Source organism: Meles meles, chromosome 8, assembly GCF_922984935.1.
Source record: "Meles meles chromosome 8, mMelMel3.1 paternal haplotype, whole genome shotgun sequence".
In the NCBI taxonomy this organism is placed as follows: Eukaryota; Metazoa; Chordata; class Mammalia; order Carnivora; family Mustelidae; genus Meles; species Meles meles.
In genome coordinates, this window is record NC_060073.1 from 932823 (window position 1) to 956722 (window position 23900).

The 23900-nt window shown below is 63.5% G+C and overlaps 1 protein-coding gene across 1 annotated transcript; it reads left to right on the forward strand.

The window, feature by feature from the left end:
- Window positions 1-309: 309 nt before the first annotated feature.
- Window positions 310-1197, forward strand: LOC123948146 (proline-rich protein 2-like). The gene has a single exon (XM_046014620.1). The coding sequence runs from the start codon at window positions 310-312 to the stop codon at window positions 1195-1197; it is 888 nt and encodes a 295-aa protein (XP_045870576.1).
- Window positions 1198-23900: the final 22703 nt, after the last annotated feature.

A 23900-nucleotide genomic window follows, 5' to 3' on the forward strand; every position in this document is an offset into this window, starting at 1 on the left:
GTGCTGCAGCCGCGGAGCAGGGCGGGCGACCGCAGGGTTCCGCCCCTCGGAGGCAAAGCGGCGGCGTAGCCCTGCAGCTGCCCCAGGTCCTGGGAGAGCGGGAGCCCTTGCGCGCGGAGGTGTGAGCGCTGCAGTGCGGCCGTCGGGGCGGCGGCAGCGCGGACCGACTCAGCACGAGCGCCTCCGCCGCCAGGACGGGCGGCCCCCGCGTCCCTCGACCTCCCGCGTCCCCCCCCCCCCGGGGTCCCCCCAGCCTCCCACCTGGACGGGCGGCGCCCCCACCCATACCCCGGGTCTCCCTCCCCGGCCATGACGGGCGGGCCCCCACCCTCCCGGGCCCTCCGCTCTCCGCTCCCGCCCGGAGGCCCCGAGGCCCGGAGGCCCCGAGGCCCGGAGGCCCCGAGGCCCGGAGGCCCCGAGGCCCGGAGGCCCCGAGGCCCGGAGGCCCGAGCGCGAGTCCGCTGCGGGGCTCAGAGGCTGCAGCTCCGGCCTCCCCCGGCCTCCGGGTCTCAGAACCGCGCGCGCCCCGCAGCCGCCGGGCAGAGCAGAAGCGCGGGGCTCGGCGGCCGATCCCGCCCGGCGTCCTGCCTGCCGAGGCTGGGGGCGCGCGCGCCGCCCCTCGCCCGCCCTCGGGGCCCGCCCGCCGCGTGTCTGCGGCCCCGTGTTTGCCGGCGCGCCCGGGAGTCCCCGCCGCCCGTCCGTTTGCCCTCCGCTCGCCTGCGGGCCCGGGCACCCGGTGCGGGACACCGAGCGCTGAGTTCCCCGGCCAGGGTTGTGTCCTCCGGCCCGCCTTCTGGGGCCGCCTCTGCTGGCGGTGGCCGCGCGGCCCGGGTCCGGCAGGAAGCAGGCGGCACGGACACAGCGGGGCTGGGAAATGGACGGTGCGCGCGGACCGGTGGGGAGGGGCGAGGCCGCAGGGGTCGAGGGAAGAGGCTCCCTCGGCGGAAGGCGCGGCCTGTCCGCGGGACCGACCCGAGCCCCGGGCCCGGGGAAGGAAACACCCCCACCCACCCCCGCACGCTCGTCGCCAGGGGCTCCGTGGACCCGGCCGGCCCCGGTTTGCGGAGGTCTCCTTCCTGGGGCACCGGCACCGCCGGAGGACGGGGACGGTGCGCCTGCAGCGGGCGCAGACCCGCGTCCCCACCCGAGCACGCTCACCGCGGGCGCAGTTCTGCACAACGGAAAGTCGGGAAGTGAAACCTTCTAGGGGTCGTTAGGGGAAAATTATGAAACTTTATTGACAGACACTAAAGAGTCCTAGAGGCCATAGAGAACTGCATACCATGTTCATGGATAGGAGCACTCAGCCTCAGAAGCACGACAATTGTTCCCCCAAATTGCCCCACAAAAGAAATTCTCATTAAAACCTCAGAAGGGGGGACACCTGGAGGGCTCAGTCAGGTGAACCTGTGCCTTCAGCTCGGGTCATGATCTCAGGGTCCTGGGACTGAGCCCCTCGTCTGGCTTCCCTGCTCAGCCGGGAGCCTGCTTCTCCCTCTCCCTCTGCCCTTGCTTGTGTTCCCTCTCTTGATGTCTCTCTTTGTCAAGTAAATAAATAATCTTAAAAAAAAAAAAAAGATTTAAAACCCCAGACAGGCTTTTTAAAAGAAACTCAACAAACTGATTCTAAATGTGTATGGAAGAACCAAGGCTGAGAAACAGCTGGAACATTCTGGAAGAAGGAAGAGAAGGAGGCAGGGAGGGAGAGGAACGGTCCTGGGAGATGGGAAGACACTGTAAAACCAGCGATGGAGGTTCCTGGCGGATGGGGGTAGACATTCACCAGTGGGGAGGAGTCTAGGAATCATTAACAAGGTGCTGGCGTGGCTGAGCAGTCAGGAAAGGAAAACATTGTTTACTAAGTGTGCTGACCTGGTTGGCTGTACGTGGGGAGAAATTTAAACTGGACCCCTGTTTCGTGCCAGACGAGGGAGCCCTTCCTGACTGGGATGGAATTGATCCAATAGCAACTTGGTGGCTCCCACGTCTCTGTGACGTTTGGAAAGAATAACGAGGGGAGGAGCGGTCACTCTGATCCTTCTGGAAAGACGTGAGCAGGAGTCGGGAGGTGGGCGGGGAGCTCGTAGCAAACCCCATGTGACAGCAAGGTGTTCAGCAGGCCAAGCAGGCTGAACCGGGGCAGGGACCAGATGTCCCAGAGAAGGAAGGGCGCAGGGATCCGGCAGGTGAAAAAAAGGAGAGGGAGGCGGGTTTTCAAACCCTGAGTGGGGTGTTAGATGGAACAATGAGCCGTCATCACGGGCCCTCCATGAGCAGAGCGGGGAGGCCACAGAGTGGGGCCGAGAACACGCCTTTTGCCGGATTAGAGGCCAACAGTATTTCCATGGAGAGCACGGGCTGTGAGGGGACCACAAGCACTGGTTCCCCCGACTGACAGCTCGCACGGTCTCACAGACCCAATGCCGACATTCGGAGCCTCGGCCCCGTGTGTCCCCTGAGTGGTGTCACTGCCCATGGGGTCACTGCTCCCAGGCCATTTCCACGTTGTCACGGGAGTCCCACCCTCCCTGGCCTTTCTGTGTCCGGGTTTCAATGGCATACATGGGTCTCAATATTTGTAGGGTCCCCTAATGTGTCCAGGAGCCCCAGGCGGGCTTTCTGGGGGTGTTGGGTGGGATTCTTGAGAAATAATAACGTTAAAATAACATTGGGAGTGCTCAGTCTGTGTCAGGCATCGACTGCACACTTGAGGCACGTCGTCTCATGAGTTGGCCCGTCTGTCCCACGGACAGCGCACTTTCCTCCCCCTGTGTCACAGATGAGGTTACGACTGAAGGATGCACATGTTTGCGCTGTCCACCTCCAACACGTGACTAGTGCCGAATCGTACAAACACGTCCCACGAGTCACGAAACCCCCGTAACGCGAGAAGGGAGACCAGGCAGGTAAAGGAATGGATGTTGCGAGCTGGCAATTGAAAGCCTTGACAGGTGTACGGAGATGCGCCCAAGCTCACTAATAATAAGGGAGATAATACGACCGTGAGACACCACTTGACATTCACCAGAAGAGTCAAAATTCGGGAGGAAGGGCCAGAGGCCTCGCAGAGGACTGTGCTGGGAAGCTCCGAGGCGCGGGTGGTAAGAGAGACGGCAGGATGCCCTCTGGAAAAGCGGCGCCGCCACACGGGGTGAGCTGTGCTGCTGAGCTGTCCCCGGGGACCCGTTCTGGAAGCACGCACATGGATGCACAAGAGAACACGTTCAGGCTGTTTGCTGCAGGTTCCTTGTGTGGTGGAAGTGGGTGGCCTCATCGCCCACCTCCAGAAGCGTGCAAAAACCAGACGGGACGGGTATACACCGAGAATGCCGGGCGACAGGCGGGAGCAACAGAGTGGGTGTCCACAGAACGATCACACGCATGTTTAAGTCCGAACGAGTATTTTAGGCAGCAGCTTTTAGGACCCTCCTGTCAGGCGGCCCAGGCCGCATTCCCATGAGACAGGAGACCAGAGCTAAGCCGGAGGACTGCCCCTGCTTGCCACCTGCAGAGGGTTTCAGGGCCGCTGGGGAGGGAGGGTTGACCAAGGCGAGGACCAGTGGTCTCCCTGAGCCAGGAGACTCGGCCCTGGCAGCGTGGGGTACAGGGAGGGGAACCGTCCAGAGAAAGAGCGATGGCGTCTGCAACGTGTCCCCTGCGGTCTCCTGCTGAGGACACATCAGCAAACACGTGGGGTAAACTGCCCACGGCTGCGGAAGAACGGCTTGTAGGAATTACAGTGATGCCGGCAGCCCACCCAGGGTCTGGACCAGTTCCTCTTCCCACCAGTCAGAGCAGAAATTCACAGGACCGACGGGACCCTGAGTGGACCACCGGTCAGGGTCTGCCTTAACACCACCAAGGATAATGCTGGTCACTTTAAAATGCTGAAGGGATAAAGAAATCAAGGGGACGTGAAAGTTCTACAAGTTTACATGCCCGTTATAACCCCCCCCTCAATGTGCGGCAGGACAGACAGGAACAGACGGGGACACAGTAAGGGCACACACAACCAGAGCAACAACTAATCTGATCAACACGGAGAACTCGCGTAACAGTTAAATATGCATTCTTCAGCGCACACTGAACATTTACCAATACAGACCGTATCGGGGGCCAGAAAATAGTCTAAAAGATTTAAACCGTACAAATTACATTCTCTGGCCAAAACAGAATTACGTTAGGCATCAATAAAGATATATACAGAAAATCCCCCTAATTTTTGGAAACCAAATAACTATCCCCTGTGTCGAAGAAGAAATTAAGAGGAAAATTGGTGTTTTGATCTGGGCGAAGGTTAAAAACTTGGCCCAGGGTGTTCTGCAGGGGCAGCTAACACGGCATGTAGGGGAAATTCGTGTCTACATGAGAAAGGAAGGAAGGTCTGAAGTCACTGACCTCAGCATTTACCTTGAGACACAAGAGAAAGAAGAGCAAAGTAGGTACCTCCTAAGTGAGCAGAAAACAGAGAAAGTAGCGTCATTGAATAAATCGATGACAGAAAATAGACCACAGAGAAAATCAGTAAGAACAAAAGTTCTTTTTTTTTTTTTTTTGGAAGACAATAGAATTGATCAGCCTCTGGTCCGGCTGATCAGGAAAAAGAGAGAGAAAACACACATTGCCAATACCAGGAACGAGAAAGTTGGAGTCGCTTCAAATTCTGCAGATGGTAAGGGAGTGATAAGGGGCCAGTGCAGTCTTGAGAAGGAGCAAAGTCCAGCAGAAATCTGTAGTCCTCACCGCACCGTGGTGCCGGCACAAAGCCAGACGCAGAGGCCAACAGTGCAGAACAGAGGGCCCAGGAATAAACCCGCTCGTACAGCGTCCGTTTGTCTGCAACCGGAAGGCAAGCACACCCGATGGGGAGAGGACAGTCTCTTCCACGGACGGTGCTGGGGACACTGGCAGCGCCGTGCGGAAGAATGAGACCGGACCCCTTCCTCACACCACACACACAGAAATCCACAATGGAGGAAGTAAACGCGAGGACCTCAGTCCTAGCAATGCACGTCTGGACACGTCTCCTCCGGCGAGGCTACCCGAAGCCAGGGAAGCCATCGGCAGAACGAGAGGGCAGCCCACGGGACGGCAGAGGCTGTTTGCGAATGACGTCTCTGACAAGGGTCACTGTTTAAAATGTTGAAAGAATTCGTACAACTCAACACCAAAGCAAACAACCCAATGGAAAAACGGGCAGAGGACCCGAGCGGACACTTTCCAAAGAGGACGTGCTGACAGACACATGGAGAGACGCCCCGCGCCACGCGTCATCAGGGAAATCCGGATCGACACGGTGAGACGCCGCCGCACTCTGGTTGGAACCACTGAAATCAAAAAGGCAAGAGATCCCAAGTGAGAGCGGCGATGAGGGGACCTTCGTGCATGGTTGGGGGGATGCGGACTGGTGTCGCTGCTCTGGAAAGCGGTACGGAGGGTCCTCAAAACATAAGAACCAGGGAAAGCGTGTGACCCAGCAATGCCACGGCTGGGTTCTTATGCGAGAAATGAAACACTAACTCAAGGAGATCCCGCCCCCCGTGCTCACTGCAGCCTTGCTGACCGTAGCCGAGGTACGGAAGCATCTCACGCGTCTGCCAGGAGATGCGTGCGTGAAGATGCGGTCCACACGCGATGGAGTCTTTTCTGCCACAGGAAACGAGTGAGATCCCGCCATTCGCGACGACTTGGGTGGACCTAGACGCTATAGGGCTGAGCGAAGTCAGTGGGAGAGACAAATATCGTACGATCTCCCTCACGCGGAATTTAAGGGACAAAACAAAGAACAAACAGAACAAAACAGAAACGGGCTCCCTGACGCAGGGGACAATCTGGTGGGCGCCGGGGTGGGGGACGTAACGCACGGCACAGGAAACAGTGACATGCCAACTCGTGAGCTGACGGGTGGCAGCGGGACCTCCTGTGGTGACCACATGGTATGTCTGCAAATGCCAGGTCACCGTGTCGTACGCCGGGGACAACACGACCTCGTCTGTCAATTACGCGGCAACTTCGAGGAAGGACAGTGAGCGGGCGCTGAAGGTGACCGCCCTGAATTTCAGTGGAAGAGATTGTAGTAGGAAAAATCCCTAGAAGACAAAATTCACCAGAGTTCCCTCGAAAAGAAATAGAACCCAAACTGTTCCTTGAAAAAAAATATATATTTTATTGATTTATTTGGGAGAGAGAGTGTGAGAGGGAGAGAGCATCTCCAGCAGACTCCAAGCCGAGTGCAGAGCCCAACGCGGGGCTCGATCCCACGACCACGAGGCCGCGCGCTGAGCGGAAATCGTGAGTCAGGCGCTCGACGGACCCCGCCACCCAGGTGCCCCCAAGTAGTTCTTTATTAAAGAAGTTAAAAGCCTTTCCACGAGGAAAACTACAGACTCCGGTGGCTTCGCTGGTGAATTCTACAAGCACGTGAGAAGGAAGCAACCTCATTTCTACCCAGACCCTCTGGAGAAGAGACCAGGAGGCCCTCCCCAGCTCAGTCTGTGAGGCCAGCACCACAGTCGCCGCAAAGCCAGATGCAGACATTGCGGGAAAACTCCAAACCCACATTCCTCCTGGCCAAGACCGTTACACGGTTTCTAACCAGCCGAGCTCGTCCGCATGCAAAGGGACCATACGCCGTGTCAACACGGCAGCCTTCTCCGGACGCAAGGACGAGTGAGCGCCTGGAAATCGTCCTATCATGTGACTTCCCACAGCAACAGGGAAGAGCCGGATGGTCACCTGGAGTCGGGACGGACAGCCCCCCCATCCATCCCGGACAACCCCCCATCCATCCGGACAGCCCCCCCATCCATCCGGACAGCCCCCCCAACCATCCCGGACAGCCCCCCATCCACCCCGGACAGCCCCCCATCCACCCCGGACAGCCCCCCCAACCATCCCGGACAGCCCCCCATCCACCCCGGACAGCCCCCCCATCCACCCCGGACAACCCCCCATCCATCCGGACAGCCCCCCCATCCATCCGGACAGCCCCCCATCCACCCTGGACAGCCCCCCCAACCATCCCGGACAGCCCCCCATCCATCCGGACAGCCCCCCATCCACCCTGGACAGCCCCCCCAACCATCCCGGACAGCCCCCCATCCATCCGGACAGCCCCCCATCCATCCCGGACAGCTCCCCCATCCACCCCGGACAGCCCCCCCATCCATCCCGGACAGCCCCCCATCCACCCCGGACAGCCCCCCCAACCATCTGGACAGCCACCCATCCACCCCGGACAGCCCCCCATCCATCCCGGACAGCCCCCCATCCATCCCGGACAGCCCCCCATCCACCCCGGACAGCCCCCCCAACCATCTGGACAGCCACCCATCCACCCCGGACAGCCCCCCATCCATCCCGGACAGCCCCCCATCCATCCCGGACAGCCCCCCATCCACCCCGGACAGCCCCCCCATCCACCCCGGACAGCCCCCCATCCACCCCGGACAGCCCCCCCATCCACCCCGGACAACCCCCCATCCATCCGGACAGCCCCCCCATCCATCCCGGACAGCCCTCCATCCATCCTGGATGTTGACTTTTGGCAAGGCACGAGTAGAAGGGGCACGCCCACAGTGAAGGGCGTCTGTAAGGTGCGCACGGTGGGCATCGGGCCGGCCCGGGAGCCAGGAGGGTGCCTGCTCTCACCGCGTCTATCCAACCTCGTGCGGGGCTGAGTCCAGGCCAGTCGGTCAAGGAAAAGAAACAAGGGGCATCCCCCAGTGAAAGAACCGGTATTTGCTCATAGACAAAATGGTGTCCCCCTTGACCTACGAGTCGATCGTCCCTCAGTCCCTGGCCATTCTGCCGGGTTCCGTTCTGTCTCTGCGAAGGCAGCCTGTCTGCTGTGCTGTTGGGGGGTTTTCTCTTCGGGGGTCCCCCAGCTCCAAGACGCCTCCATCGGTCACGTCCGATCTGCGGATGACCCCACCGAAGACGGTCTCGTTTCCATCCCAGTGTCGCCGCTCTCTGGGGTCTCCTTCCCGTTTTCTTCGGACTGCCTTCTGTCCGCTCGCCGTGCCTCCGCTCTTGCACATGGGCAGCCTGGTGCGCTGGAGCCCAAGCATGTTCGTCCTGGTGGTTTCCAGCCCGGGGCTGAGAGCCGGGGATCACCGCTGCGTCTGGTTCTGCGGCTGCCCCGTGTTTTCCAGGAGCGCCTGTGCCTGGGCAGGGCATGAGATGGAAGCTGCGGTGGCCGGGGTCAGGGCGGGGGGTCCCTGTTCTTCGGACAGCGAGGGGAGGTCAGTCTCCAGTGAGCCGGCCCCCTGGGCCCCGGCAGTCACAGGAGGCTGGACACACGCCGGCCACATCACGGATCAGCAAAGGCCGCACGGTGAGGAGCGACAAACGTGACCTCTATCTAAAGCGAGCAGTTACGATTTTCTGTGGTGAAACCTGCCAGGCCCGGAAGTACGTCTGAGCTGGAGTGGGCCTGGAGGGCCCTCCTGGCTCTGGGGTCCCGGAGCGCGGCAGGGGGTGGCCCGCCGTCTCTGGGTTGGTTCAGCCCGGCAGGGGAGGCAGAAGGAAGCGGCCGCACACCCCGTACTCTCCGGGCGGCTGGGTCGTGCTGCTTGTGTCCTCGCGTCAGTGCAGCCGGGGGGCAGGCGAGGCTTGGCAGCTGGCCCCCCGCCCATGAAGCCAGCGAGGTCCACCCAGCCTAGTGCTCCAGGACCGCCAGCACCAGGCCGCACGCCCCGCTGCGCCACCGCCTTCCCGGCCTCCGTGCCTGTGGCCTGCTCTGCGTCTGCCCCAGAGAGGAGACTGGGCTGCTTTCCGAGGATGCAGGACGTGACCCACGCGTGGTGCGGAACTTGGTGGATGGGAAACGTGGTCCTAGCCAGTGGGCTGTGGGTCTGGTGTTGGAAGGAGACAAGGACGGATTCTGGGGGTCCCCTCGTTGCAGTCCCCTCCGTTCCGAGTCCTCCACGTCCACCACCCCCACCTGCCTGGTCCTGCTCTGGGTCATCCCAGGCCTGCTTGCCCCCCACCCGCCACACACAGCCTGGGCTGCTTCCCTGCCCCTCCCCCTCCCCCTCCCCCGCCCCGGGTCGCACACGGTACAAGCCAGCCTTTCACCCCGTGCAGCTCAGTGGCGGTCAGGGCGTCAGAACTGTGCACCCATCACCCTTCCAACTTTGGAACGGTCCTAACCCCCCCAAAAGCCCTGTGCCCCCTTTGCCCTCACCAACCCCCCGCCCAGCCCCCCAACCACAAGTCCTTTCTGTCTCTGTAGATTTGCCTCATTCAGACATTTTCTCCTCGGTAATATCACAACCTGCAGGGCCGTCCCCGCTGCGGCCAGAGTCAGCGTGTCCCCCCTTGTTCAGGCTGAGGGATCGTCCCCTGTGCAGACAGACCACGTGGTCCACGACCACGGCCACGGCCACCAGGCTGTGTCTACCTTCTCCCTGCCGTGAGCGGGGATGAGCCGGGGGCTCCGAGCTCCTGCTTTCATCCCCACCTCGTTTCTCTCCACGGGCCGAACAGCTTCCCACGGCTGGAGACGGCATCTCGCTCGCCCGTAGTTCCCAGGTGCTGTCTCTATGGATGACGTCACCGTGGGCATGGCAAATGTCTCCACTTTCGCGTGGACGTGTCTCCATGCTTCTCGGTTCTCCCCACGGCCCCACACACTTCCCGGGCACCAGCGGGGTGTCCTACAGGGTTAACTGGACTCTGACCGGAGTCTCTGGAGACAGCGTCGGGCCCCACGGCTACGGCCGGGTCCCCCAAGATGGCCCCACTGCAGACGCTGGTCTAGGCTGTCTCTGTGCTGACCCGCTGGCTGCAAATCGGAGGTTCCCACAACTCCCCTGGACTCAGCTAACCTGCTGGAGCGGCTCAGGAAACCAGGCAGCGCACTGGGTGACGGCGTTATTACGAAGGACATTAGCCGGTACGGGAGGTCCGCGGGTGAGGCCCTCCATGCTGAGGGCGCCACGCGGCGGGTTCTCCCGTGTTTGTCCACCTGCTTCTCCGCCTACAAGTCTCTCTCCACCACCCACTGCGGGGAAAACTCCTCTTCCGCCGTCAAGACCCGCGCCGCCTCCCCTCCTGGGTGAGGGCTCCGCTCGCACTCCCGGGCAGCTTTAACTGCTCCCGGGGACCTGGGCTCACGCAAACGGGGGAACCGAGCTCAGGGGAGCCGAGCCCCTTGCCCAGGAGCACACACAAAGCGCGAGGGGGTGAGTGGGTGAGTCTGTGCAGGGGGGCGTCCGCAAGACAAGGCTCCACGGCAGGTGTGCCCAGGCGGGTGCAGGAAGTCGACTGCCCAGGAGGGAGACGGCGTTGGCGGGTCAGGAATGGCCTTTCCGGAGAACCTGCCGAATCCCGGGTCCCTCCAAGGAGCTGCTCTCCCAGAGCCCTGGGTATTGGTTTCCGAAGCGTTAACCAAGTCAGAGGTGTTTGGAGGCGTGAGTTTGAATGCACACGGCCTCAGGGGACAGAACTGCGAGGGGCTGCGGGCACAAAGCCCAGGTCTTCGTTGTTTGGGGTTTTATTCACTGTCTAAGCGATCTCCACCCGCGACGTCCACGTGGGCCCAGCGGAGGCCCTGAGATGAGGAGTCACGTGCCCTTGGACTGAGCCAGCCGGGCTCCCGTTGTTCCTGAGTCACGTCCTCACGCGCGGCCCGGGGGAGCTGACCCTCTGGCCGCTTTGTCCATCTGCGCGGCCGCCTGGCTGGCTCGAGCTCCCACAGGCTTGCGGAGCGGACAGCTGACTGCCCGGGGCCGAGTCGGTCCCGGGAAGCAGCCCTGCCGGGAAGGAGCGTCCCTAAGCTTCCAGTGAAACGCGGTAGACCAGAGACAAAGGCAGCGACGAGGGCTGCCTGCGTGCGTGGGGATGACCCGGATGCCGCCGGAGCCCCCCCACCCCCGTGGGCCGCGAGGGCCGCAGGAAGAGCGAGAGAAGGGTTAGAGACAGGGATTAAAACGCGGAGCAGAGGCTCTTCCGGAAAGCGCCACCCTCCAGCCTGGCCGAGGGGCGTCCACGGGAGCAGGCAAGGCGGGGGCAAGGGGCCTGCTGCAGGCCGGGCCCAGCGGCATGGAGCCCACTAGGACCTCCAGCTCCTTCTCTGCGGCCCCAGGGACTCCACCACCCGCGGCTCCCGGGAGGCTGGGCTCGGCACCCCAGGCTCTGTGGCTCTCGCCTGTCCCCGCCCCCCCGCAGCGGCTTCTCTCTACCCCAGCCTCGGGGGCCTGCAGTGAGGGGACGACTCCCCATCCCACCACTTGCGCCAGCACCCACCCCACCACCCCGTCCCTGGAGGTCAGCGGCGCCCTCTGGTGGCGACCGGGGGCACATGCGTTGTCCCCGCGGTGCGACGGGTGACGGGTGACCTGCGGGGACACGCGGCTCTGGTGCAGACAGGCCGTCCACAGGGAAGTGCGGGGACCTGCGGCATCCGTGCGGGGCGGCGCCGTGGGCAGGACTCTGCAGCCGCAGCGCCCACATCGCCGTTGGTCCGTTCATCGGGTGAACAAGCCGTCCCTGGATTCCATGACCTCATCCGCAGACTCCACTGTCCCCTGCGGACCCCACGGTCCAGCTCCAGGGCGTCCGCTGGGGCGGCCTGTGCCTGTCCCTGACTGTCTCGCTGTCTCTCAGTGTCTCAGTCTCTCCGTCCGTCTCTGCGTCCCACGCCCCCCCCCCCCAGGCTTCTCTTTCCTGCGCAGGTGCTCGTTCCCCACCTGCTGTGTCTCTGACCTTCCTCCGGATCTGCCTTCTGAGCCAGGGGTCCTGCACTCCTGAGCCCACCCACGGCAGAGCCTCCCGCCTTCCCTGCACCTGTCCTTGTCCTCCATCTGTCCCTGTCCCCTGCGGCCCCATTGTCAGAGTGCGCCCGGGGCTGACTGCTGGCCCGCCACCAGCTGTCTGGCCACCAATGGGAAGCCACGTCCTGCCTGCGTGGCTGAGCGTCTGGAGACTCCCAGCTCCTGCAAGGGCCACACCAAGCCCGTGTGTGCTCCAGCGCGGTCCGTGCCTCTCGGCCCGCCGTTCCCGGGTGTACCGGCAGGCCCGCTCCTGGCATCCCAGCCCCGCACCGTGGGGCCCACATGACAGTGCACAGATGTGTGCGTGTGCATCGGGATGCCTGGGCGTGTCTGCATATGCGTGTGGGGGGGTTTGACGTGAGCCTTTCAAACCCAGCGTAAGAGGGCTTCTCTGTTTCTGGGGACAGCGGAGAGCCCCCGCACCGTGAGGGTAAAGGCCGCGGCCCAGGGGCACGGGGCTCCAAACCCCGTGCCGATCAGCAGGGCAGATGTCCCCGCGGCCCTTGGCATGCTCTGACCCTGCTCAGCGGTGACCACGGCACGGCGGTGCTCCCCTGCCCAAGGCTCCTCTGGACGACCCAGCGGGAACTCAGAATTCAGGCAGGACGCAAACCACCCAGCGGCCTCGGGGACCAGGCAAAGCCAGGGAATGCGGTGAGAGACATGAGAGAAAACGCACAGCCCTCGGCGGTCTGGGAGAAGCATGCTGGGCCTCACTCCCCGGGGGGCCTCCAGCTCTGCGGTGGCCACGCAGGCGACAGACAGCATCGGGACCTGCGCGGAGAGCGGGCTCCTGGCAGAAGGGAGAGGACGGACCACGGCCCCACGCGGGCGATACAGACAGTATCTGCAGCAGAGAGGGCCATGTCCGGGGCTTGGGACGGAAGAGGAGGGACGTCCATCTCCACCGAAGGGGAGCCCTGCCAGAGGACCCGGCTCTCGGAGCCCACCGCTCTGCGCTCCCCCCGCGGCACAGAGAGCAGACCGGGGTGTGGACCAGAGGCGCTGTCCCAGCGAACCCTCCGGGACTCTCCGGAAGTGAGGAAGGAGGAGGGAAGCGGAGAGCAGGTGCCCGGGGCCAGCTTCCCTCGCTGCCAAGTTCGACCGTGTGCGTGACCGCGAGAAGGGGAGAAGCAGGCAGAACCCCGTCTCCTCAGGCACAGGGGAAGCCGGTGGCCCTGAGTCCTGACAGGCCGGTCCTCCTAGGCCTTCCCGCCCACGGCATCAGGGCGCCTGCAGTCCCGTCACTGCCGTTCCCTGGGGAGGACAGTGACACAACGGGCCGTACCACCCGCACGTGGGACAACCTCGGGACCCGGCTGGCAAGTGAATCGGCTCTGCACCTGCCCCACAGAAAGCCACCGAAGGACCCTCTGGAAAGAGGACGAGGCCGGACTGTGGTCTGAGGACCGGTTTCGCGTCTTGCAGGAGATTTTCAGTGCTGGCATCCCAAGTTGCACAATTGGCGTCGACCCTTAGAAGGCCCCGGGGGACCCGAGCGGGAACGCCGCCGCGAAGCCGGGCCCGGGAGCCCGCGCCTCCCAGGAGGACCAGGGCTCGCACACGGGGGAGGTGCCCGGCCTTGCACAGAGCTCCCGCTTCCTAAACGAGCCCATAGGCTCGGAGGGTCCCCCGCAAAGACCCCCAGACGCCGCTCCCTGCCGTCTGACGAGCTGGCAACAAAGTTCTCGCAGAAGAGAAACACGGAGCAGGGACGGGAGCAGCCGTCGCGGGGACGTCCTGACGGCCTCCCAAGCCCCCCGTGAGCAGCGCAGCTGGCACGGCTCGGCGGCCGGTGCAGACCCGGGGGCGCTGGTCACCGTGGGAGGCCCACCTGGGACAACGGCGGCCTCGGGGACCATGGGGTTCTCAGTAAGCAACGCGAGGGGACCCCAGTGGCCCTGCGGACGGAGACGACCTTGGCTCCGCTCCAAGCAGATTAGACAGGGAACCAGACAGGAAGCCACAGGAACCGAGGAAACACGATGGGGCCTCTTCACCCGCCACGTGGGGATGGAGGTTCCAGCCTGAGGCAGGACCAGAGGCCGCAAGGGAAGACGACACAGAAGTCATCAGCGAACGCTCTCACCGCTGGCAAACCCACCCACAAAGCGGCCGCCGCTTCTCCACTGCGGCAGGGTTCCCGCTGGCCGAGCTCCCGGACGTGGGCCAGCGTCCCACGCGTGAAACGTCCCTTCTGAGTTGAGGGAAACGAGCTCAAACACGGCAAGACCAGGCGGGGGGCGGGGAGGACGCGGGCAGCTCACGCACGCGGTGTCAAAGCGGCCCCGGCCAGTCGCAGAAAGAACCCCGAGTCTCCGGTGCTGGGAGAAGTGTGGACCGAAGCAGGCCAGAGCCCCCTCCTCCCCCGACAGGCTGGCAGCCGCTGGGTGGGGGGTGGCAGCCGTGGGAAGCCTCGGGCTCACGGCGGGGTCTCCTGGCCGCAGCTGGGGGGCAGGCGGCACCGTGTCTGCCCCAGGGCGCCAGGCGGTGCCCCCAGGTCCGCGGCGAGGGAAGAACTGCCCAGTTGGGGGCCGGCTGGTGGGCCAGCGGGCTGGCGGGCGCAGGGGAGTCGGCCGTCTCGCCCAGCCCCTCCCTCAGCAGAATCAGCCCCGAGGAGAGGCGGCAGCACAAGCCGAGAATCGGTCCAGGGAACCGCGGTCCGTACCCTCGCGGCCAGCAGGGACCAGTCCGACGCTCCCACAGACAGGCCCTCGCTCCCCTGCAGGGGCTCCCGGGCGAGCCCTTGTGCCGAACTCTGGAAACCAGCTTTCTGAGATTTTGTTTACTGATTTGAGGGAGCGAGAGCGGGCGCACACACGGGTTGGGGGGGCGGGGGCGGCCGACTCCCTGCTGAGCGCAGACCCTGACTAGACTCGGGGTTCGATCCCAGGACCCCGAGATCGTGACCTGAGCCGAGGGCAGATGCTTCACCGACTGAGCGCCCCAGGCGACCCTGAAAAAAAACTGTTTTTTTAAAAAGCAATTCTTCACCGAGGTGGACTGAAGGGACCGCAGGACACTGACCCCTCCCCAAACACAGACTGGCCCACGGGTCTTGTCCCCGTTCGCCCCACCCCACCTTGGGAGGCTGCTCCAGGCTGCTCCAGGACGGAGCTCCGGCTGGTTGGAGGTCCGCTGACGAGCCCTGTCGGGGGTCATGGGCACAGGGGCGTGGGTGGGGCCCTTGGAGCCTCTGATGCAGGGGTGCTGCGAGAGAGCCTGCTGTCCTCCTCTCCCTGTGCCCCTGCCCCGGGGCTGCCACTGCGTACTTTCCTGCCTCCCCTCGTCTGTCCACGTCAGTCCTTCCGGGACACCCAGCTGCCGCCAGGACGCCCGTCTGGGAGGTACGACTCGAGGCTGCCCGTGGCCCCTGGTGGCTGACGGACAGCCAGGTGTGAAAGGCAGAGATGCGTGGGGACAGCCCGGCCCGGGGGTCCGCACACCTTTCCTCACACGTCTGCCGGAAGACGCACTTCCCTAGCTTGGGGTTTTCTGAGAGGTCTGAACACAGGCTGTCATCAAACGGGTTGGTTCCAATTACTCTGATTTGGACAGTGAGGCTCCCCTGCTCGGGGCTCCAGTGAGCCCCAGACGCTGGTCAGGGACAGGCTGGCGGCGGGTGAGGCAGCTCCCAGGAGACCGGCCTCTGCCGGTGTCCTCACGACTGTGTGTGCCAGAGGCCCCGGAGAGCACGGCCCTGGCAAACCACACTGTGCCCACTGCGGAGGGGGACGTCGCCCCCTCGGGCAAGACCCCGGGGGCAGCTCCCCCATGGCATAATAACCAGGCACTTCCTCCCGGACCCGCGGCATGACTGGGCACCGAGTCTGTGCAACGAAGACACGTGTGCCGTCGGGCGAGACTCTCCCACCAGATGGGATCGGGGAGAACAAGGAGCCTTTCTAGGTGGGCGTGTTGCCCGGTGAGACGGTGTGTGAGCGAACGGTCAAAGGTCATGCTCCGACGTCGGTCGGCTCCAGCCCGTCCCCAGAGCTTATCTGTCCGAGTCGACCAAGCCGTTGTGTCGGGACCAGGGGGGCTCACCTCACCTGCCTTCTGGGGCCCTTGATCTCTGAGTTTCTATCCCTTGATCTCCAGGACATGGACGGGAATAGTTCCTCCATCGTAGAATCACTGCCGGGATCGATGGCGAATGCGTTTAAACACGGAGAAGAAAACCTCGTGGCCATGTCCCACAGGTTGGCCTCTACGGCTTTCAGACGGTGGCTCGTGTCGTCAGGACCTCCAGAGCTGGTGTCTGAGCCCCGCCTTCTCCCCGGGGCCCCGCTCCCCTCCACGCCATCCCTGTAAGGGGAAGGGCCACCAGCAGCCGCGCAGGCAGAAGGACAGCGGACAGTCTCCGCGACTTTCCCACCACCTCACCCCCATATCCAGTCCATGGCGGGGTCCGGCACAAGGGCCTCCCGGTCTGCCTGGTGATCGGTCCGACATTCCCTCGGAATGAAGTGCCAAGTTCTGGCTGTGCCCGCTGGAACCCGCTCGGCAACCCCTTCTGTCTCTGTCCGTGCCGCCTTCCCCAGCGTGTGGCAGCCTCCGGGCCCCTCCCGGCTCGTCGCACGTGCTGTGGGCTTCGCTGGCGGCCCCTCCACTGCCCCCGTCCAGACCAAATGAACGCACAGGCACGAGGCTGAGCTGGACGGCCGGGTGGCTGGCCCTGGGCAACGGTGCCTGTGGTGTGTGTGCCCGGTGTGGCACCGGGGGGTGAGCTGTGTCCTAGCACCAGGGGAACGGGCGTTTGAAACTCCGGCAGACGAGACACCAGCCGGACTGACAGCTTCTCCGAAAATCCAGCCGCTCATGGGACACACGTCTGTCCACGCCAGAGCGCTCCGCCTGGGCCCCACCGCCAGCGTCGGGGGAAGAGCGGCTCTGCAAGCCGACCGGGCAGCTTCCGTTCTTCCTGCGGCAGGCGGCGTGATTCTGGGGTCCCTGGGAACGCCACCAAGAGCACGCGTCCTGAGTTTTCCAGAGGAAAGCCCCCCACTTCTGTGTGCCTCGCTGCGTGGGGCCGTGCGACTGCCGCGTGGACAGCTCTCGGCGGACGGTCAGCGGAGCAGACGGGAAGGCAGCCCCAGGGAAGCCCCCCGCCTCCCAGCCCCTTCCCCATTAGAATTTAAATGAGGGTCCTTCCGTTTGATGGATGGCTTGTGGCTGTCACCGGACCAAGAGCACAAAGGCCCTGAGTCCCCCGGGGCCCAGCTGCTCCATCTGGCCTGACTCTGGGGGAGGCAAGGCTGGCCGTGCGGGGACAGGCCCGGCTCTTCAGCTGCTGTCTTTGTTGCCTTTGTCCTCCTCCAAGACCCAGGCTGTGAGCTCTCGCCCCACGGGCCTGCCGGTGACTGTGGGGCTGGCCAGGTGCTCGGCTGGATGGCTTTTCAGGTAGAGGAACACCTGTCCAGAGTGCCCATGGCCTGCTGTCGAGAAACCAGAGTCCCTTGGGTGTGGGGTTTGAGGCTGTGGGCGGCCCAGGCTCAGATCCAAACACAGCCTGCTGTCCCTGGAGCAAGTCTGCACGTGTCCTGCTGGCCTTCTGGAACCTTCCGGTGGCCTCACTTCCTGCCATCTTGGTGCTTCACCCTGGGCTGTCTGGGCGGACTCCCCTGCCTGTCCCGACACCCAGCCCCCTCCTACCCGTAACAAGCCATCTGCAGCTCCCGTCGCATCAGACCCGCTTCCTGCCCCGGGGCTGCGCCTGACTCCAGGGCTCCATGGTCCTACCCAAGGCAGTTGGAGCAAGGGTCACCTCATCACTGTCCCCAGGTGTCCCCCTCAGCCCGCCCTCGCTGCACAGGCTGCCCCTGCTGTCCCGCCAGCCAGCCCTTGCTTGTATGCCCCCACTTCCTGGGTCCCCCTCTTCTCTCCCCAGGAATGTCTGCCCTGCTCTATTTGAGGTTCAGCTGGAGGCTGGCCTTCTGCAGAAGCACCTCTGGCTGCCTGCTCCCAAGTCGGCAAACATTCGCTGCAGAACGTAATCGCTCTGAGTGCTTGTCTAAGGGCCTGTCGTACGCTGGGGCAGAACGGTGACCAGAGCCAGAAGGTCCTGCGCTCTAGGGAGGGAGCGGGCCAAGGAGGCGCACCTCCGGCGGAACGGGTCCTGGTCGTCAGCCTCCGTCCTTCCTGTCCTGCCATGGCCGGTGCCGGCTGCTCCTGTCACAGCTCCCCCCGGGCGGCGCTGTCTTCCATGCTGGGCAGAAACCACTTCCCACCCTTCCTCACGTACTCTCGGTCCCCGGCCTGGCGCTGTGGCCGTGCGAGGGCTTCTGCAACCTGCTCCGGCTGGACACGCAGAGATGCTTCCAGCCCTTCCCGCGGGTTCCCGCGTCTCTCGGGCTGTTCACCACTCGCTGTACCATCGGTAGCAACAATCGAAAGCCGCGACGGCAGGCAGAGCAATTGGAAAGAATTAAAGAGGAAAGGGTCGCAATAGAATATGAGGCAATAATCAAGTCCGGGAAAACCAGTCAGCTGCACAAGGAAGGAACCCTACGTCATCTGCTCCCTAGGATGGGTGGTACGTGGCCACGGGGGCGTAGATACCGACTGTCCGTTCAGATAAGAGTTTTCTTTATATTGAGGGTGTGGGAAGGGACGTGGGCATTGTGGCGGAGCTAATCCTCCTCTGGCGTAATGGAAGTTAGCGGGTAACGTCCAAAGTGACCAGTTAAGCGTCAGTTCAGGATAACAGATAATTTCCCGGCATACGAGAATGTGCTAAATGCCACCAAATTGCACACTTGAGAATGATTAAAATGGTACTTTTTGTGCTATGTATATTTTACCAGAATTTACAAATTTTGAAGAAATAAATAGCAAATAAAATTGTGTGCATCTGGGAAGTATTGCCGAGGTCTCTGTCACAAGGCAGGTGAGACCCCAGCCTTGAGGAGACGACGTGGAGATGCAGAAATAGGTGTCAGGATGCACATTATCCCGCGGGGACGGACAGTGCAGGGAGAGTAAGGGAGGGAGGGGCAGTACTGGTGTGTGTAGGGAGAGCGCTGCCGTAAACAGGGAGGAGGGTGAAGCCTCCCCTGCCCCAGGAGGCCCTGAGACCTGGTACAGGGACACTCGTGTGCATATTCAAGAGAGGAGGATTGCAGGGAGTGAGAACAGCATGTGCAATGGTCCTGGGGCACAGTAGGCCCACCATGCACGTGCAGCCTGCAAGTAGGCCAATGGGGCCAGGCTTAGGGGTGGCCCAGAGGGAGGTAGAGGTCAGGTCAGGAAGGTGGCAGGGGCTCAGTTGACAGGGGTCATTTGCTCACTGGAGGGTCTGAACAGAAGGTGATGGTATTGGGGTGCTTCGGCTCTGGCTGCTGGAACATCTACCCAGAGTTGGGTCAGAGCAGACGAGTGAGTGAGGAGAAGGCTCATTGGCCAGCCAGGGGAGGAGAGCTGATGTCAGGACGTGTGCGGAGGCCGGAGCTGGTGGCTTGGGTCTGAGCGCCTGGGGGTGCAGTTTCCACCCGCGGAACGGGGTGGGGAAATTGTGCAGGAGGCCGCCTTGGGCAGGGACGGACCGGGACTATGGTCCTGGACACGGCGGCTTTGACGTGCCTCCTGGATGCGGAGGGAGACAGGTCACGGTGCCAGCTGGTGGAGGGCCTGGACTTCGGGGCCCGTCGGGAAGGCAGAGGTGACTACGAGTGAGAGACGTGGGTGAGGCAGGAAGGCGGAACGGGCAGAAGCTGCCCAGGACCCGGCATGGAGGGGCAGACCCCAGGCAAGGGAGGCGAGGAGGAAGCAGGGCAGGGCCATACAGGGTTGTCTGGTGCCCACAGAGAAGGAAGATGGCCGGTCATGACCTTGGGTTTGACCACGGGAGCCAGCATGGAGGGTGTCCTGCGGAGGGGGGTCTGGGTGAATGGGGATCTGTGCAGAGGATCGGAGAGCTGGGAGGTGGGGGGAGGGGCCGGCTTGGCGCTCTTGTCCTGCCCAAGGCGTGTGGACGGAGGGTTGCAGGTACGCGTCTGCACCCAGGCGGAGGGTCGGGGCGGGGGCTGAGAGGCAGGGGTCCTGCCCTCACGCTGCTTGGACAGCTGGGACGTGGCTTTAAAAGACTGCGGGCCCCTCCTGTGCAGTCCCCTCTCCGCTCCCCAGACAGAGACACACGGAGTACAGGAGGTCCTGTGCGCACCCCCACGCCAGCTCCTCCTCCGGGGTCCAGGCCGGAGAAGGCACGTTGTGCCCAGACGACCCCGAAGGCTCCAGGCCCAGGTCCACCCCAGAGCAGGGGCCGACGATGTCAACCTGTCCCCCTGGTGACTGGCCTGTCCCTCTGGGGAAGGGTCTATTCTGGGGCTCAGCTTCGGCTCTGGTGTTGGTGAGTCGAGCCCTCCGTGCTGGTGACCACACAGGCTCGTGGAGGGAAATCCACGTCTGAGGCCACGGTAGCCTCCTGCCCGCCGCGGGGACGCCCTGCGCACGAGCATGTGATATCCCCCAGGCACGTCCCGTCACCCTCCTGGTTGTTGAGGGCCAGCTCCCACCGCCCTGCCCGCTGGAGGTGCCCTCCCCTGTGTTCCGTCCCGGCCCCCGCGTCGCCAGCCCTCCCCCCGGAGCAGCCGCTTCCAGGCCTGGCGCCGGCAGAACAAACCGCTAGTCACCCCCAAGGAGCCGGGCTGCCTCGGCCACTTCCTTTCCGGGCTCTGCCCATTGGGAGGCGTGTCCACTGGGGCACGTGGCGGCTTCGAGGCCCCCCTGTCGCTCTCGGGACGCAGAACGGTCTGAGTTGACTCCTCCGTCCCCTGGACACGGGGTGCACACAGAGGGGAGACGGGTCTTAGTTTGGGCGGCTGCCTCAGAAGGGCACGGGGGCCCTTCAACACCCCGCATTGTCTCGGGCAGCTCTGGAGGCTGGACGGCCGAGAGCCAGGCGCCCGCACGTGGGGCACCTGGGAGGACCTGCGTTCCGTTTGCAGACGGCGGCCTCGGCTGCGTCTTCACGTCACGGAGATCGGGGACAGAGAGAAGCCAAGACACTTGGCTTGGGCCAAGGGCACGAATCCCACGCCTCAGGGCTGCGCCCTCATCCCTCCCCACCTGCTAACGTGCTCACGCTGGGGGCAGGGCTCGACCGGAGAATGGTGGGACACGGACATTGCGTCTGTGCAGACGGCCGTGCCGCTGGAGCCGCCCGAGCCGCCGTCCGGCGTGTGTTCCCGGGAAACAGACCTTCCTGGGGAAGGTCATCAGAAAGACATGACCTCCAGTGGACCCGTGACCTAGGTCACAGCGAGCATCCGATGTCACAGGTCCCCCTTCTGAGATCGGCAGGGGGCTGTGGGGACAGCAGGCCTCAGGGGCGCTGAGTCTCGCGTCCCTCGAGATGAGCAGGTCACAGGGTCACTCGACGTCCCGGCCTGGCGTTCGCTCCCCACCCCGGCCCCGTGGACAGGCAGGGACTGAGTGTCCCCGGAGAGTGGGTGTCACGCTGCGGCTTTTCTGCCGGGCTTGCCGGGGCCTCCGACGGCACCCCCATCCGACGCGGACCCTTCGGACACCTTCCGGAGCCCATTCGCAGCGGCGCACCCTAAACACAGCACGTCCTCCCCCCTCTCCAACAAGGCCCCGCGAACGTCGGCCACCTTCCTCATGGTGTGGGTGCAAACAGCGGGGCAGGGCGGGCGCCCCCGGGACATGCGTGTGTACACGCTGCCCTCGGGGCCCAGGCCTTGACTTCGGGGCTGACCTCCCGCTGCAGGCATCATCGCGCCCCCGGGGGGTGAGGGCCTCCATCAACGCCCGCCGCCGCTCCAGCTGCCACGACACCGTGGGCAGAGTTAAGTGGCCTTTGGTCCTCTGGGGTGTGGGTCCTAAGTCTGCGTGTTGAGCAGCACAGGAACTAACAGATCCCCAGGCTGCGGCACTGCTCTCCCTGCCGGGTGGGGGCGGCCGGCCCCCTGCAGTCCGCTCCCGGGCACGGACGAGGAGAGCGTTTGTCAGACTAGAGGTTCCTGGGTTGGGGGCGCCTGGGGGACTCAATCATTAAGCCTCTGCCTTCCGCTCAGTTATGATCTCGGGGTCCTGGATCGAGTCCCGCATCGGGCTCCCTGCTCAGCGGGGGGCCTGCCTCCCCCACTGCCTGCTGCTCCCCCTCATGCTCAAGGTCTCCCAAACAAACAAACAAACAAACAGTCTTAAAGAAAGGGCTGCCCGACACGGGCCACGTCGGGAGACCGGCCGACTACCACCTGTGGTCGTGCTCCCCAGTCCGCCGGGTCCTTCCCGGGCCAAGAAGACCAGGAGGCCGGGAACGCGGCGCTGGCGGGCGTCCCTCCTGAAATGCTCCTCCACGCGTCCCCAGAGCAGCCTGCGACTCCGGTCCCGGGGGGACATGTGACGCCCGCTCTGTCCTCACAGCCCGGCAGCGGGCCATGAGGACCTCTTTCCTCCCTGGGCTCCACGTGTCGGCGCAGCTTGGTTTGGGGACCCGGGGCTGGGCCATGAGTCCACCTCCCTGACCCGAGTCCCTTCTCTGATCGCCAGACCTGCAGGTGTCACGTGTATACGGGGTCTGTGACAACTCGGGCAGGCTGTCGATTCCAGTCCTGGGGACACCGTGAGCCACCGGCCACTGCCCGCGGTCCTGCAGGGAAGCTGTGCTGCTCTGCTCTGGCCGTTCCTCGTTGAGGCGACGACAGCCACTTCGTGGGGGGGTGCCCCCGGCTTCTGACCCTCGGGCTCCCATCATGGCGTTCGAGCGGGGAGTGAGCCGAGCTGGCAGCCTGTCCCTCCATCGCCCTCGTTCCTGGTCCTCCCCCGTCAACCTATGTCCCGACGCCTGCTTCCTGCAAAGAGACACCAGCCGGGGACGAACAGGTGTGTGGATCTGGAGATGGGGACGGGCGGTGGCGGAGGCTTGAGGTGGGGCCCCTCCTCCCCCGTTTGTCGCTGGCGAGGTCCTCCCAGGGTCCTCGGGCTCAGACACGCGTCCTCGGGTGGGCGAAAACGGCTGCTTCTGCCGCGGCGAGGGCGGTTCGCTGGGCCCAGCAGGATCCGCTCCAGTTCTCGAGCCCGCGCTCGGCCCGGACGGACGCCCTTTGGCTGACGGGCGGCGGGAGCACCCGCCTCAGACGTCAGTCTGAGGTCCGCTTCGTACGCGTGGGTTTTTCTTACACTCGCTGAGGTTTGAGAAGTACGTTCTTGTATTTAAATTCTCGCTCGTAGGCGTACAGCGCGGTGCCGGGTTCCGGCGTGGACTCGGGGACTCCCCACGGACAACGGCCAGCGCTCACCGCGGCAGCTGCCCTCCTGAACGCCCACCGCAGAGTCTCTGACGCTGGGCCTCCTCGTGTCTTTCCCCTGCCCTAAGCTCGTCTGTTTCGTGTCTCGCGCTCCACACGGGGGAGACCACACGAGCACGGTCTTTCTCCGACGACGTCCGTTCACTTCGCACGCCCCCTGCTTCCATCGAGCCCCGGTTCGGGTTCCGTGTTCAGCTCGGAGTCTGCTCGTCCCTCTCCCTCTGCTCCTGCCCCCGTGCAGGGGCATGTGCCTCCAGTCTCAGATCAATCAGTCAATCAATAAACAAGTAGAATCTTTATTAAAAAACCCTCTCAGGTTCCACGCATGTCACCGCGAACGGCGAGCAGTCGTTCTTTCCGACGGCCGAGGGACGCCCCGGACATACGGACATACCCCGTCTTCTTGATCCATTTGAGGTCCTCTTTTCAAAAAATTGCCCTGAAACCTACAAGAGGTCATTTTTTTTTCAAAGGAGCCATAGAAGCCCGCTGGTTCTCTGGCCGTGCCTTGAGCTGAGAATGAGGCTTGTCTCTTCCTTGCTGTCTGCCCCCAGCGCACACAGCCGTCCGTGTCTCACCGACTTCCACCGTCCCGCCCTGCTGCGAGAGCCCCTTCAGAACACACAATTAGAGGTGTTAATTTTGTTAGCAACTATATCCAGGGACTGTCTGTATCCTGATTTTTAAAAAAAGATTTGTTTATGTATTTGAGGGGAAGGAGCAGAGGCGGAGGGAGAGGGAGAATCTCAGGCAGGATCCCTACCGAGCTTTGACCCTGAGATCAGGACCTGAGTCAAAACCAAGAGTCGGACGCCTAACCTTCTAAGCCATCCAGGCGCCCCCGTATCCTGCT